General features: G+C 35.0%; 1 protein-coding gene across 1 annotated transcript in view; it reads left to right on the top strand.

Moving 5' to 3' along the window:
* Positions 1 to 14,918, top strand: part of LOC118906362 (WD repeat containing planar cell polarity effector) — a 409,302-nt gene that overhangs the window by 335,247 nt on the left and 59,137 nt on the right. Inside the window, exon 16 of the mRNA XM_036873828.1 lies at positions 9,538 to 9,700. Coding sequence (XP_036729723.1) covers positions 9,538 to 9,700 — 163 coding nt within the window. The remainder of the gene's footprint in view (positions 1 to 9,537; positions 9,701 to 14,918) is intronic.

The following is a 14,918-nucleotide window of genomic DNA, read 5'->3' on the forward strand; positions in this document are numbered from 1 at the left end:
TCAACAAAAGCAAACAAAAAAACTCCATACAAACAAAAGTCCAAGACTGGACAACTTCACTGTGGAATTCCACCAAACATATGAAGAAGAACATATACCTATCCTTCTCAAACTATTCCAAACAACTGAAGAGGAGGGAAGACTCCCAAATTCATTCTCCAAGGCCATCATTACCCTGATACCAAACCAGACAAAAAACAGTAAAAAAAAAAGGAAAGAAAATTACAGGCCAGTATCTTTGATGAATATAGATGCAAAAATCCACAAGTAAATATTAGCAATCCAACAATACATAAAAAGGATGATACACCATGATCAAGTTGGAGTCATTCCAGGGTCACAAGGATGGTTCAATATACACAAATCAATGAATGTGATACACCACATTAAGAAAAGGAAAGGCAAAACCCATATGATCATCTCAATAGATACAGAAAAAAAAAGCATTTGACAAAATCTGACATCCATTCATGATAAAAACTATTACCAAAGTGGGTCTAGAGCAAGGGTCCCCAACCCCTGGACCATGGACCAGTACCAGTCCACGGCCTGTTAGGAAACGGGCTGCACAGCAGGAAGTGAGCAGTGGGTGAATGAACGAAGCTTCATCTGCCACCCCCCATTGCTCACATTACCGCCTAAATCATCCACCCAACCCCTGTCCGTGGAAAAACTGTCTTCCACAAAACCGGTCCCTGGTGCCAAAAAGGTTGGGGACCGCTGGTCTTGAGGTAACATATCTCAACATGATAAAAGCCATTTACAACAAACCCACAGCCAACATAACAATGGTGAAAAGCTGAAAGCCTTCTCGCAAAATTCAGGAGCAAGAGAAGGATACCCACTCTCACCACTTCTACTGAACATAGTATTGGAAGTCCTAGCCACGACAATCAGGCAAGAAAAATAAAAGTATCCAAATTGAAAGGAAAGAGTTAAAATGTCACTATTTGCAGATGACATGATACTTTACGTAGAGAACCCTGAAGTCTCCACACAAAAACTAGCAGAATAAATTATTTCAGCAAGGTAGCAAGATACAAGATTAATATACAGAAATCTGTTGCATTTTCTATACACTAATAATGAAATACCAGAAAGAGAAAGTTAAAAAATCCTGTTTAAAATTGCAACAAAAATAATAAAGTACCTAGGAATAAATTTAACCAAGGAGGTGAACGACCTATACACTGAAAATTATAAAACACTAATAAAGGAAATGGAAGCTGATACAAAGAAATGGAAAGATATTCCGTGCTCTTGGATTGCAAGTATTAATATTGCTAAAAAGTCCATACTACCCAAAGCAATCTACAGATTTAATGCAATCCCTATCAAAATACCCATGACATTATTCACAAAACTAGAACAAATAATCCTAAAATGTATATGGAATCACAAAAGACCCAGAATTGCCAAAGCAATCCTGAGGGGGAAAAAGCTAGAGGCATAACCCTCCTAGACTTTAAACTGCACTACAAAGCTACAATAATCAGAACAGCATGATATTGGGACAAAAACAGACAGATAGATCCATGGAACAGAATAGAGAGCCCAGGAATAAAGCCACACATGTATGGTCAATTAATCTACAACAAAGGAGGCAAGAATATACAATGGAGAAAAAGACATTTTCTTCAACAAGTGGTATTAGGAAAGCTGGACAGCTACTTATAAGTCAATGATATTAGAACATTCCCTCACACCACACACAAAAACAAACTTAAAATAATTTAAAGACCTAAATGTAAGACTGACTCCTAGAAGAAAATATAGGCGAAACATTCTTTGGCATAAATCATACGATTTTTTTTAGATCAGACTCTCAAGGCAAAAGAAATAAAGGCAAAAATAAACAAATGGGACCTAATCAAACTTAAACGCTTTTGCACAGCAAAGGAAACCATCAACACAATGAAAAGACAACTTATGAATTGGGAGAAAGTATTTGCAAACAATTGTCACTGACACAGGCTTAATATCCGAAGTATACAATCAGCTCATAAAACTCAATATCAAAAAAACAAACAACCAAGTCCAAAAAATGGGCAAGAGACCTGAACAGACATTTTTCCAAGGAAGACATACAGATGGCTAAAAGGCCCATGAAAAAATGCTCAACATTGCTAACTATTAGAGAAATGCAAGTCAAAACCACAATGAAGTTTCACCTCACACCAGTCAGAATAGCTATCATCAAGTCTACAAATAATAAATGCTGGAGAGAGTGTGGAGAAAAAGGAACCCTCCTACACTGTGGTGGGATTATAAATTTGTAGAGCCCCTATGGAGAACAGTATGGAGGTTCCTTAAAAAAACTAAAAATAGAGCTACCATATGATCCTGCCATCCCAGCAAATATCCGGAGAAAACCATAAGTCGAAAAGATACATGCACCCCAATATTCATAGCAGCACTATTTACAATAACCAAGGCATGGAAGCAACCCAAATGTCCATCAACAAATGATACACTTAAGAAGATGTGGTATATATATACAATGGAATATTACTCGGCCACAAAAAAAGAATAAATTCTGCCATTTGCGGCAACATGGATGGACCTAGAGAATATCAAACTTAGTGAAGGCAGACAGTGAAAGACAAATACTACATGATATCACATATATGTGGAATCTAAACCATAGTACTGATGAATTTAAATATAAAACAGACTCACAGACATAGAAAACAAATGCATGGCTACCAAAGGGGGGGGCAAATTAAGAGTATGGGATTAAGAGATACAAAATAATATACATAAAATAGATAAGCAATAATGATTTACTCTACAGCACAGGGAATTACACCCACTATCTTATAATAACCTATAATAGAACATAACCTGCAAAAAACAAAAACAAATCACTATGTTGCACATATGAAACTAACACAATATTGCAAATCAACTAAACTTCAATTTTTAAAAAATGAAAAAGAAATTAACATCTTCTTAGATAAACAAAAGCTAAAGGAATTCATTACTAATTCTAAGTAATGACTAGAATTAAGCCTGCCCTACAATAATGCTAAAGAGTCCTACAAATTGAAATGAAAGGATGTTACACAGCAACATGAAGTGATATGAAAGTAAAAGCTACCCAGTAAAGGTAAACATATAGACAAATATAGAATCCTTTATTCCTGTGATTTTGTTGCATAAATCCACTTTTAATTCTTAGAGTGTAAAAGACAAAAAGTCCCCCAAATATTTGCCCCATATATCTATGTTAATGGGTACAAAATATATAAAGATATAATTTTTAACAACAGTAACAAATTGGGTGCAGAAATGTAAAGGAGTAGAGTTTTTACATGGGATTGAAGATATTGGTTTAAAATTGATTTTTATTGCTTTATAAGGTATTTTGTTTAATTGAAATAACCAAAATGAAAACATCTACAGAATGCACCCAAAAGTAAAAGAGAAGGAAATCAAAGCATATCACTACAAAAAAGTCAAAGAAACTCACGGGAAGGAGTAAGTGGAGAAATGAGGGACAAAAACCAGAAGACATACATAAGATGGCAGTGGTAAATACTTCTGCATCAGTAATAACTTTAACTGTAAATAGATGAAACTCCTCAGTCAGAAGACATAGATTGGCTAATCTATATCTAATTTTTGGATTTAAAAAAGCAGGATCCAACAACATGCTGCATACAAGAGACTCACTTTATATCTAGCAATGCACATAGGTTAAAGTAAAAGGATGGAAAAATATATTTTGTGCAAATGGTAACCACAAGACAGCAGAGCTGTCTGTACTAATATCAGACAAACAGACTTTAAGTCAAAAACTGTCCCAAGAGACAAAGTACCTTATATAATGATAAACAGGACAACTCACCAGGAAGATATTTCAATTATAAGTGTTTGTTCACTAAACATGAGAGCTCTGAAATGAACCAAACAATGACAGAATCGAAGGAAGAAATAATAACAGACTAACAGTAGGACATTTCAATACCCTACTTTCAGTTATGGAAGAACAATCAGACAGAATATCAGGAAGGATACAGAGTACTTGAACAACATTACACACCAATTGGACCTAAAAGACATATATAGACTACTCCATCCAATAATAGCAGAAAACACATTCTTCTCAAATGCACATGGAACATTCTCCAGGACAGACCTTATGTTAAGCCAAAAACAAGACTTAACAAAATTTAAAAGACTGGAATCATTAGGAAGATCTTTTCTTAACATAATGGAATGAAACGAGAAATCAACAGCAGAAGAAAAACTAAAATATCTGCAAATACATGTGTACTAGGGTTCTCCAGAGAAACAGAACAAACAGAACATAGATAGATACATGAGGGAATTTATTATGGGAACTGGCTGACATGTTTATGGAGATTGTGAAGTCCCACAATATGCCATCTGCAAGCTGGAGAACCAGGAAATCTGGTGGTGTAATTCAGTCTGAGGCCAAAGGCCTGCTGAGAACTTGTCACTGATGTAAGTCCCAGAATCCAAAGGCTCAAGAACCAGAAGCTCCAATGTCAGAGTGCAAGAGAAGATGGGGTCCCAGCTCAAGAAGAGAAAAAGACAATTTGCCTTTTCTCTGCCTTTTTGTTCTGTTTCAGCCCTCAACAGATTGGATGATACATGCCCACACTGATGAGGGTGGATCTTCTTTACTGATACAAATGTTAACTCCTTCCTAAACCCCTTCACAGACATACCCAGAAATAATGTTTTACCCAACCATCTCAGCATCCCTTAGCCCAATCAGTTTGATATACAGAATTAACCATCACAACATGGAAATTAAACAACACACTCTTAAACAATCAATGAGTCAAAGAAGAAATCAAAAGGGAAAATATCTTGAGACAAGTGAAAATGAAAACACAACATACCAAAACTTAGGAGATGCAGTGAAAGCAGTGCTAAGAGGGAAGTTTATAGCAATAAATGTTTACATTAAAAAAGAAGAAAGATCTCAAATCAACAACCTAACTTTACAACTCAAGGAGCTAGAGAAAAATGAACTAAGCCCAAAGTTAGCAGAAGGAAGGAAATAACAAAGATCAGAGGTGAAATAAATGAAATAGAGATGAGAAAAACAATAGAAAAAATCAATAACACTAAGAGCTGGTTGTTTGAAAATTTCAACAAAATTGACAAACCATTAGCTAGATTAACAAAGATAGCTGATTCACTTTGTTATAAAGCAGAAACTAACACACCAAAGCAATTATACGCCAATAAAGATGTTAAAAAAAAAAAGATGACTCAGAAACGGAAATCAGAAATGAAAAGGGGGCCATTACAACCAATACCACAGAAACAAAAAAGGATTATAAGAGAGTACTATGAACAATTACATGCCAACAAATTGTAAAACCTAGAAGAAATGGATAAATTCTTAGAAACACACAACGTACCAAGAATGAATCATGAAGAAATAGAAAATCTGACCAGACCTATAGCTAATAAAGAAGTTGAATCAGAAAGAGAAGCGTAGGGCCTATGGCTTCACTAGAAATTCTACTAAACATCTGAAGAAAAATTAATGCCAAACCTCCTTAAACTTCTGCAAAAAACTGAAGAGGAAGTAACATCCCAAACTCATTCTATGAGGCTATCATTACCCTAATACCAAAGCTAGACAAAGACACTAAAGAAAAGAAGAGGGCTTCCCTGGTGGCACAGTGCTTAAGAATCTGCCTACCAATGCAGGGGACATGGGCTTGAGCCCTGGTCTGGGAAGATCCCACATGCCGCGGAGCAACTAAGCCTGTGTGCCACAACTACTGAGCCTGCGCTCTAGAGTCCATGCTCCACAACAAGAGAAGCCCGCGCACCGCAACGAAGAGTAGCCCCCGCTTGCCGCAACTAGAGAAAGCCCGCATGCAGCAACGAAGACCCAATGCAGCCAAAAATAAATAGCTAAATAAATAAATTTATTTTTAAAAAAAAGAAAAGAAAAGAGTAGACTGGTGGAGATCAAGATGGCAGAGTAGAAGGACAGGGAGGTCACCTTCTGCCACAAACATATCAAAAATACATCTACATGTGGAACATTTCTCCTAGAAAACCAACTGAAAACTGGCAGAAGGTCTCTTATACAACCAAAGCTACAAGAAAGATGCCCGCATAACCAGTCGGACGAAGAAAAAAAAGAAAACAGACCAATAACTCTGATGATTGTTGAAGCAAAAATTGCTAACAAAATACTACCAAACCAAATTCAGCAGAATATTAAGATTATACACCATGACCAAGCGATTTATTCCTAGAATGCAAGGATAGTACAATCTGAAAAAAATGAATGTAATATACCACATTAACAGAATGAAGGACAAAAGCTATATGTATTTATCAATTAATGCACAAAAAACACTTGACAGAATTCAACACCCTTTCATAATAAAAACTCAACAAAGTAGGTACAGGAGAAAACTATTGATATAATAAAGAAGAACTCACAGTTAACATGGTACTCAATGGTAAAAAGCTGAAAGCTTTTCCTCTACAATCATGAACAAGACAAGGATACCCACTCTCTCCACTTCTATTCAACATAGTACTGGAAGTCCCAGACAGAGCAATTAGGCAACAAAATAAATCAAAGGCATCCATATTGGAAAAGAAGAAGTAAAATGATTTCTATTTGCAGATGATATAATCTTATTTGTAGAAAACCCTAAATATTCCACTGAAAAGCTGTTAGAATGAATGAATTCATCAAAGTTGCAGGATACACAATTAACACACAAAAATCAGCTATGTTTCTATACACTAGAAATGAAACATCTCTAAAGGAAATTTTAAAAACAATTCCATGTACAAGAGCATCAAAAAGAATGAAATTCTTAAATCTAACGAGGTGAAAGTCTTCTACACTGAAAAGTAGAAAACACTGCTAAGAGAAAATAAAGAATACAGTAATGAGTGGAAAAGTATCCCATGTTCATGGGTTGGAAGACTTATCATTGTTAAAATATCCGTATATCCCAAAGCAATCTACGTATTCAACGTAATCCCTATCAAAATCCCAATGATGTATTCTGCAGAAACAGAAAAACTCATCGGAAAATTCATATGGAATCTCAAGGGACACTGAATTGCCAAAACAATCTTGAAAAAGAAGAACAAAGCGGGAGAACTCACAATTCCTCATTTCAAAACTTACCACAAAGCTAAAAAACAGTATGGCACTGGCATAAAGGCAGACATATGGACCAATGGAATAAAATAAGCTGCTCAGAAATAAACCCTCACATATACGGTCAAATGATTTTCAACAAAGGTGCCAAGTCCATTTGATGAGGAAAGGACAGTCTGTTCAACAAATGGTTTTGGGAAAACTGGATATACATATGCAAAAGATGAAGCTAGACCCTTATTTTGCACCATGCATGAAAATTAATTCAAAATGGATCAATACCTAAACATAAGACCTAAAACTAAAAAACTCTTAGGGAAAAAAAAAAACAGGGAAAAATCTTCATGGCACTGGATTTGAAATAATTTCTTGAATATGACACCAAAAGTACAGGCAACAAAAGTAAAAATAAATAAACTGGACTATATCAAAATTTTAAACTTTTGTTCATCAAAAGACACTAACAACAGAATGAAATGACAACCCATGGAATGGGAAAAAATATCTGCAAATCATAATCTGATAAGGGATTAATATCCAGAATATATAAAGTACTCTTGAAACTCGACAACAAAAATCAAACAACCTGATTCAAAAATGGGCAAAGGACTTGAATAGACTTATCTCCAAAGAAGATATACAAATGGCCAATAAGCACATGAAAAGATGCTCAACATCACTGATTATTATGGAAAAGCAAATCAAAACAATAATGGATATCACTTTACATTCATTAGGATGGCTACTACCAAAAAAATAACCAGAAGATAACAAGTGTTGGTTAGGATGTGGAGAAATTGGAACCCTTGTACATTGTTGGTAGGATTGTAAAATGGTGCAACCACAATGAAAATATGGTGGTTCCCCAAAAAATTAAAAATAGAACTTACATATTATCCAGCAAACCTACTTATATATGTATATATCCAAAGAAATTGTATTCAGGGTATCAAAAAGATATCTGCACACCCATGTTCATAGCAGCATTATTCACAATAGCCAGGAGGTGGAAGCAACCCAAATATTCATGGAAGAATGAATGGATAAACAAAACATGGTATATAGATAGAGTGGAATATTATTCAGCCTTAAAAAGGAAGAAAATCCTGTCACATGCTACAGTATGGATGATCCATGAGGACATTATGCTAAGTGAAATATGTCAGTTACATAAATACAAATACTGTACAATACCACTTACATGAGGCATCTAAAGTAGTCAGATTTATAGAAAAGAAAGTAAAATGGTGCTGGATGAAAGGAAAAATGGGGAGTCTTTAATGGGTGTTCAGCATCAGTTTTGCAACATCTGGAAATCTGTTGCACAATAATGTGAATATACTTAATACTACTGAACTGTACACTTAAAAATGCTCAACATGGTAAAAATTAAGTTATGTGTTTTTTACTCTGTAGTCTAAAATTTTTTAACTAAAAAAAAAAATACACACAGATACACTGTGGTTCTAAGGGCTGCTGGTTTTTAATAAGGTTTATGTTTTTTCAAGTATATATTTTTCACACTTCATTATGTTTCAAACAATTTTTAAAAACAATGCTGTGTCAAAGTTGCCAATATTAAAGTTCTCCCTATTCATCTGTATGATGTGGGAATAGCAAACTCTCTATAAACACTTTAAAATTATTAGGAGCAAATATTGGAAAAAATATTTTCCTTTTAGTTTTCAAGTTGTGTGCTATATTTGAGAGAGTAAAATTTTAAAAATCTTACAATTTTCCAATATAATAAAATATTCTAGTTAATTGGTTAACAAAAAAAAGAATACTTGATTAATAAAATGCTGTTTAAAAACACTATGAATGGGGGCTTCCCTGGTGGCACAGTGGTTGAGAATCTGCCTGCCAATGCAGGGGACACGGGTTCGAGCCCTGGTCTGGGAAGATCCCACATGCCGCGGAGCAACTAGGCCCGTGAGCCACAATTGCTGAGCCTGCACGTCCGGAGCCTGTGCTCCGCAACAAGAGAGGCCGCGATAGTGACAGGCCTGTGCACCGCGATGAAGAGTGGCCCCCGCTTGCCACAACTAGAGAAAGCCCTCGCACAGAAACGAAGACCCAACACAGCCAAAAATAAATAAAGAAAGAAATAAATTTTAAAAAAAACAACACTATGAATGGCAAGTTATAAATGAATTTTTTAAATCTGAACTCAAAAAAATTCATTATTCAGCTATCAAACTCCCCTGGTTGAGCTAAGTCTAAGAATAACATAAGTCACAGGGAACTGTGACTGCAAGATTTCCACTGTGCGCTACATAGTAAACTGACCAAAAAAAAAAAAAAAAAAAGTTTCATTGGGATATGTGAAAGTTTTCCTGTAACTGTACTTATGAACAAGTTAGCAGAAATTACATTTGTATTTGACTCATATCTTAATCCTTTTTTAACAGAACTCCTGGGGCCTTTGGACAGAGGGGATATGCTAAATGAAGCTTTTGTTGGCCTATCTTTAGCACCTCAAGGAGAAGACATATTTCCAGATAACCTCCCTCCCTTTTGTTCAATCCACAGACATATTATTCAACAAAGAACACTGAATGTCTCTGCTGACACGTAAGCTATGCTGAACTGAGAAAATTGCTCCATACAGGAGCAGTATTTAGTATTGAACAATTGAAATATTCCCTGTTTAAATGCAAACTAATAGTTAAGCAAGGAAATTTCAAAATATCAAAGAAAAAAATGCACATTTTCTCATGGCTAGGATTTTGCAGTAGTTTGGTCATGGAAGAGCAGGCTTGATGGAGGCAGAAATATATGAAAAGAATATTGTTAGAATGAATGTTATCCCAGGCCAAATGAAACTACTATAACATACTAAATTCTATTTGTATTCTGTTGTTAAATTTTGGTATCATTATGTTATTAAAATATTATTCTTAGAATATTTACTTTGAATTATAATTTTATACATTCATACTTATGCAAGCTTGCCACTCATTTTTGAAATCTGATAAATGTTCATTTAATATCTATCCAGCTTGCCACATTGGGTTATTGAGAAAACAAAGAGAAAGAATAAATGTGAAATTAAAAACACTGGACAAATTAATAGCATTATTTATAATGATAATTATAATGTTAATTATGATGATGATGCTGCTCTGAAGCTAAGGTCAGAAAACTTTTTGTGTAAAGGGCCAGATATTAAGCTTTGTGGGCCATGTAGACGCTATTGCAACTACTCAGCACTGGTGCTATAGTATGAATGCTGCCGCAGACAATATATAAATGAATGAGAGTGGCTGTGTTACAATAAAACTTTATTTACAAAAACAGGTAGTGGACAGGATTTGGCCTCTGGTCTTTAGTTAACATACCTGCTCTTGAGGATCCCAACTATATGCAATAATTGTGAAGAGGCCACATTTTTTATACATATCATATATTACATACATGAATATGATACGATATACGATGTGATACATGAAATATATATTTCATATCTATCAACTATACATATATACTTATAATATCCTTGAAAAAATGCCTCAAACTACATAGATTAACAGTAAATGAAGGGGCAGGATTTCCAGGTATGGCAGAGTTTAGAGATCAGTAAATCTCCCCAGGAAACAATTATAAAACTGGACCAAAACTACCATTTCAGGGCTCTGGAAATCAAATAATGGCAAACGAATTGAGAAGCACTTATTTACGAAAAACTGCTGAACTTACAGTAATAAAGTGGGAATCTGTGATGTTCTGGGGCTGCTCCCATCCTCCCACCACCCCCCAAGCTAGTTCAGCCTTGTAGTTCTACTCAGGTCAGACAGGTTGTGAAAACCAACAGTTGACTTTATCTGGAGCCTAAGAGTGAAAAAACCCCACCTGGCAGCAGTGTCAATAAAAATAGCAAACTCACTCTCAGTAAAAGAAACAAACTTGATAGGAAAAGGAACAGGGAAAGTCACAGTTCTACGAGCCTGCTTATGTCAAGTGACAGAAGAACAGACTAGCCAGAAATTTTAAAAGGAGAGCCTGGAAATGAGAGAACCAAAGAGGGGCTAATTAAGCACTCTACACACACTCCTATGTAGATGTATGACCTCTCATTGTTTACTCTTTTTTTTTTGTTGTGCAAGACCCTAAATCTTCCTCTTATACTTTTTTCCTCCTTCACACCAGTTGCCAAAAGGTGCCTCTCCCTTTTTGCCTTTTATCACCCACCCATCTCCTCGCCCCAGAAGCTATGCATTTTAAAAACTGCCCCTTTGAGTTGCATGTTACTTTTAAGTCCCTTCCATGTAATCCCTGCTCTGATCTACAAGAGCACCAGAAGATGGAGAAATCATGCACTGGATTTGGGTTTTTTTCCATTTTACTTACAATTATATTGAAGTTTGGACATTCTCTGTCTTCAAGTTATGCCAAAGGTGTAGTTTTCATATAGTTTAGCTTCTCCCATGAGTTTCAATCCTCCCTTCCTTTACTGTGTTCTGTATTGTTTATAGAGGAAGTACTGGGACATAGAAAGGAAGGCAGCCTCTATTATCTTCAGCCGCCTGAAGTTTTACCTCTTTATTTACTTTTTAAAAAGCAGTTTTACCGAGGCATAATTTACATGTACCATAAAATTCACCCATTGTAAGTATACAATTCAGTGACGTTTGGTAAGTTTATAAAGTTGTGCAACGATCACAGTGCAGTTTTAAAACATCTCCGTCACCCAAATAGCTTCCTTGTGCCAAGGTACAGTCAGTTTCCACTCCCACCTCTAGCCTGAGCCAATCACTGGTCTGCTTTCTGTCTCTAGAGAAATCTTATATAAATGAAATCATACGACCTGGACATGTCATATAAATGGAGTCATACAATATGTTGTCTTTTGTGTCAGGCTTCTCTCACTTAGCATTATGTTTTTGAGGTTCATACATATTGTGTGTAGCATGTAGTTCATTCCTTTTTAATTGTTGAACAGTATTCCATTGTATAAATATACCACATTTTGTTTATCTACTCACCAGCTGATGAATATTTGAATTATTTCCAGTTTGCGGCTATTATGAATAATGTTACTAATAAATATTTACATATACATCTTCAAGTAGACATTTGTTTTCATTTCCCTTGGTTAGATCTTCTGGAGTAGAATTGGTGGATCATATTGTTGTAAGTTTATATTTATCTTCCTAGTTTTAAGAAACTGCCAGATTGTTTTTCCAAAGTGACTGTAACATTTTAAATACCCATCAGCAATGTATGAGGGTTCCGGTTTCTCCATGTTCTCACCTATGATTGGTATTGTCAGGTTTTTTCATTATAATCATTTTACTGGGTGTAGAGTTGTATCTCATTATGATTTTAATTGCATTTCCCTAATGACTAATGATGCTGGGCATTTTTATGTGGTTATTAGCCATTAGTATATCTTCTTTGGCGAAATATCTATACAAAACTTTTGTGCATTTTTTAATTGGGTTGTTTTTATATTACTGAGTTATAAAATTTATTTATATATTATATAGTCTGAATATAAGTCCTTTATCAGATACATGCAAATATTTTCTCCCAGTCTGTGGCTTGCCCTTTCATTTTCCTAACAGTGTCATTTGAAGTACAAAAGTTTCAAATTTTGGTGAAGCCCAATTTAGCTTTTTTTTTTTATCAATTGTGCTTTTTGTGTTGTACATAAGAAATTCTTTTCTAGAAACCTACGAACCCCAAAATTTTCTCTTATGTTTTGTTCTAGAAGTTCTATAGTTTTAGTTCATACTAATTTCCATGTATGATGTGACATAAGGGTCTAAATTCATTATTTTGTACATGAAAATCCAATTTTCCGAGCACCATTTGTGGAAAAGGCTCCTTGCCCCAATGAATTGCCTTTGCAATTTTGTCAAAAACTCAGTTACCCATAAGTGTAAAGATTTCTTTCTGGATTTGCCATTATGTTCCACTGGTAAATATATCTATCCTTACACCAATAATTCCCTAGACTTTGTCATACTGAGGGCACTACTGAACCAGAATTTCACAAAATACATCCAATACCACAAAAATAAACAGGAAAAATATAAACAGTTCCACACAGAGTTACTTTAAAGGAATAGAAAATGAAAATCAATGCATGTCAACTGAGGAAAATTCTCTCCCCCCAAACAACCATGAAGTAGAAGAAAACTGTACAGCAACACTCCAAGCAGAATTAAATAAACTCAAACAAGCAACTGGGTACATGGAAACCCACTCTGGATTAAAAAGACAAGAACTAAGAAGGAAAGGAAGGAAGAGCAGAGGAGAGGAGAGGGTAGGAGGGAAGAGAGGAAGTTCACTGAACTCAAGAAAGAAAAAGAAGAAAAAGATAATGTTATCTGAGAAATGAAAAATAAATTCAAGGCACTCAAGTGAGAATAAACTCAAATTAAAATTTAATAAAAGACACTGAAAATGGCAGAAAACAAGAGAATGAAAAGGAAGTAAAGAAAGAAATTTTTAAAAGTCAGGGAGAAAGTAATGGAGTGGCAGATAAGGCAAAAAAGCATTAGCATTTGTACATTTTGATTCCTTGAAGAAGAAAAATAAAACAATGGAACAGAATTAATATTTAAAACTATAATCCAGGAAAATGTTTCAGAATTAAATTTTTTAAAAACCACTTGAATCTACACATTGGATGATCCTACCAGATGCCTGAGAAAAATTATCTTAGAACAATCAGCTCTGAGACCTATCCCAACAAAACTCTCAGATTTCAATGATTAATTTTAAAAATCTTCAAGGCCTCCTGGTAAAGAGATCAAGTAACTTATATATGATAAAAACTCTCCAGAAAGTGGGCATAGAGAGAAGCTACCTCAAGATAATAAAGGCCATATATGACAAACCCACAGTAAACATCATTCTCAACAGTGAAAAACTGAAAGCATTTCCTCTAAGATCAAGAACAAGACAAGGATGTCCACTCTCACCACTATTATTCAACATAGTTTTGGAAGTCCTAGCCACGGCAATCAGAGAAGAAAAAGAAATAAAAGGAATACAAATTGGAAAAGAAGAAGTAAAACTGTCACTGTTTGCAGATGACATGATACTATACATAGAAAATCCTAAAGATGTTACCAGAAAACTACTAGAGCTCATCAATGAAATGTGGTAAAGTTGCATTATACAAAATTAATACACAGAAATCTCTTGCATTCCTATACACTAACAACAAAAGATCAGAAAGAGAAATTAAGGAAACAATCCCATTTACCATCACAACAAAAACAATAAAATACCTAGGAATAAACCTACCTAAGGAGGCAAAAGACCTGTACTCAGAAAACTATAATATACTGATGAAAGAAATCAAAGATGACACAAACAAATGGAGAGATATACCATGTTCTTGTATTGAAAGAATCAATATTGTCAAAATGACTATACTACCCAAAGCAATCTGCAGATTCAATGCAATTCCTATCAAATTACCAATGGCATTTTTCACAGAATTAGAACAAAAAATTTTCCAATTTGTATGGAAACACAAAAGATCACAAATAGCGAAAACAATCTTAAGAAAGAAAACAGAGCTGGAGGAATCAGGCTCCCCAACTTAAGACTATACTGCAAAGCTACAGTCACCAAAACAGTATGGTACTGGCACAAAAACAGAAATATAGACCAATGGAACAGGATAGAAAGCCCAGAGATAAACCCATGCACCTATGGTCACCTAATCTATGACAAAAGAGGCAAGAATATACAATGGAGAAAAGTGGTGCTGGGAAAACTGGACACCTACATGTAAAGAAATGAAATTAGAACACACCCTAACACCATACAC

The sequence above is a fragment of the Balaenoptera musculus genome, chromosome 13, assembly GCF_009873245.2.
Source record: "Balaenoptera musculus isolate JJ_BM4_2016_0621 chromosome 13, mBalMus1.pri.v3, whole genome shotgun sequence".
Classification (NCBI taxonomy): Eukaryota; Metazoa; Chordata; class Mammalia; order Artiodactyla; family Balaenopteridae; genus Balaenoptera; species Balaenoptera musculus.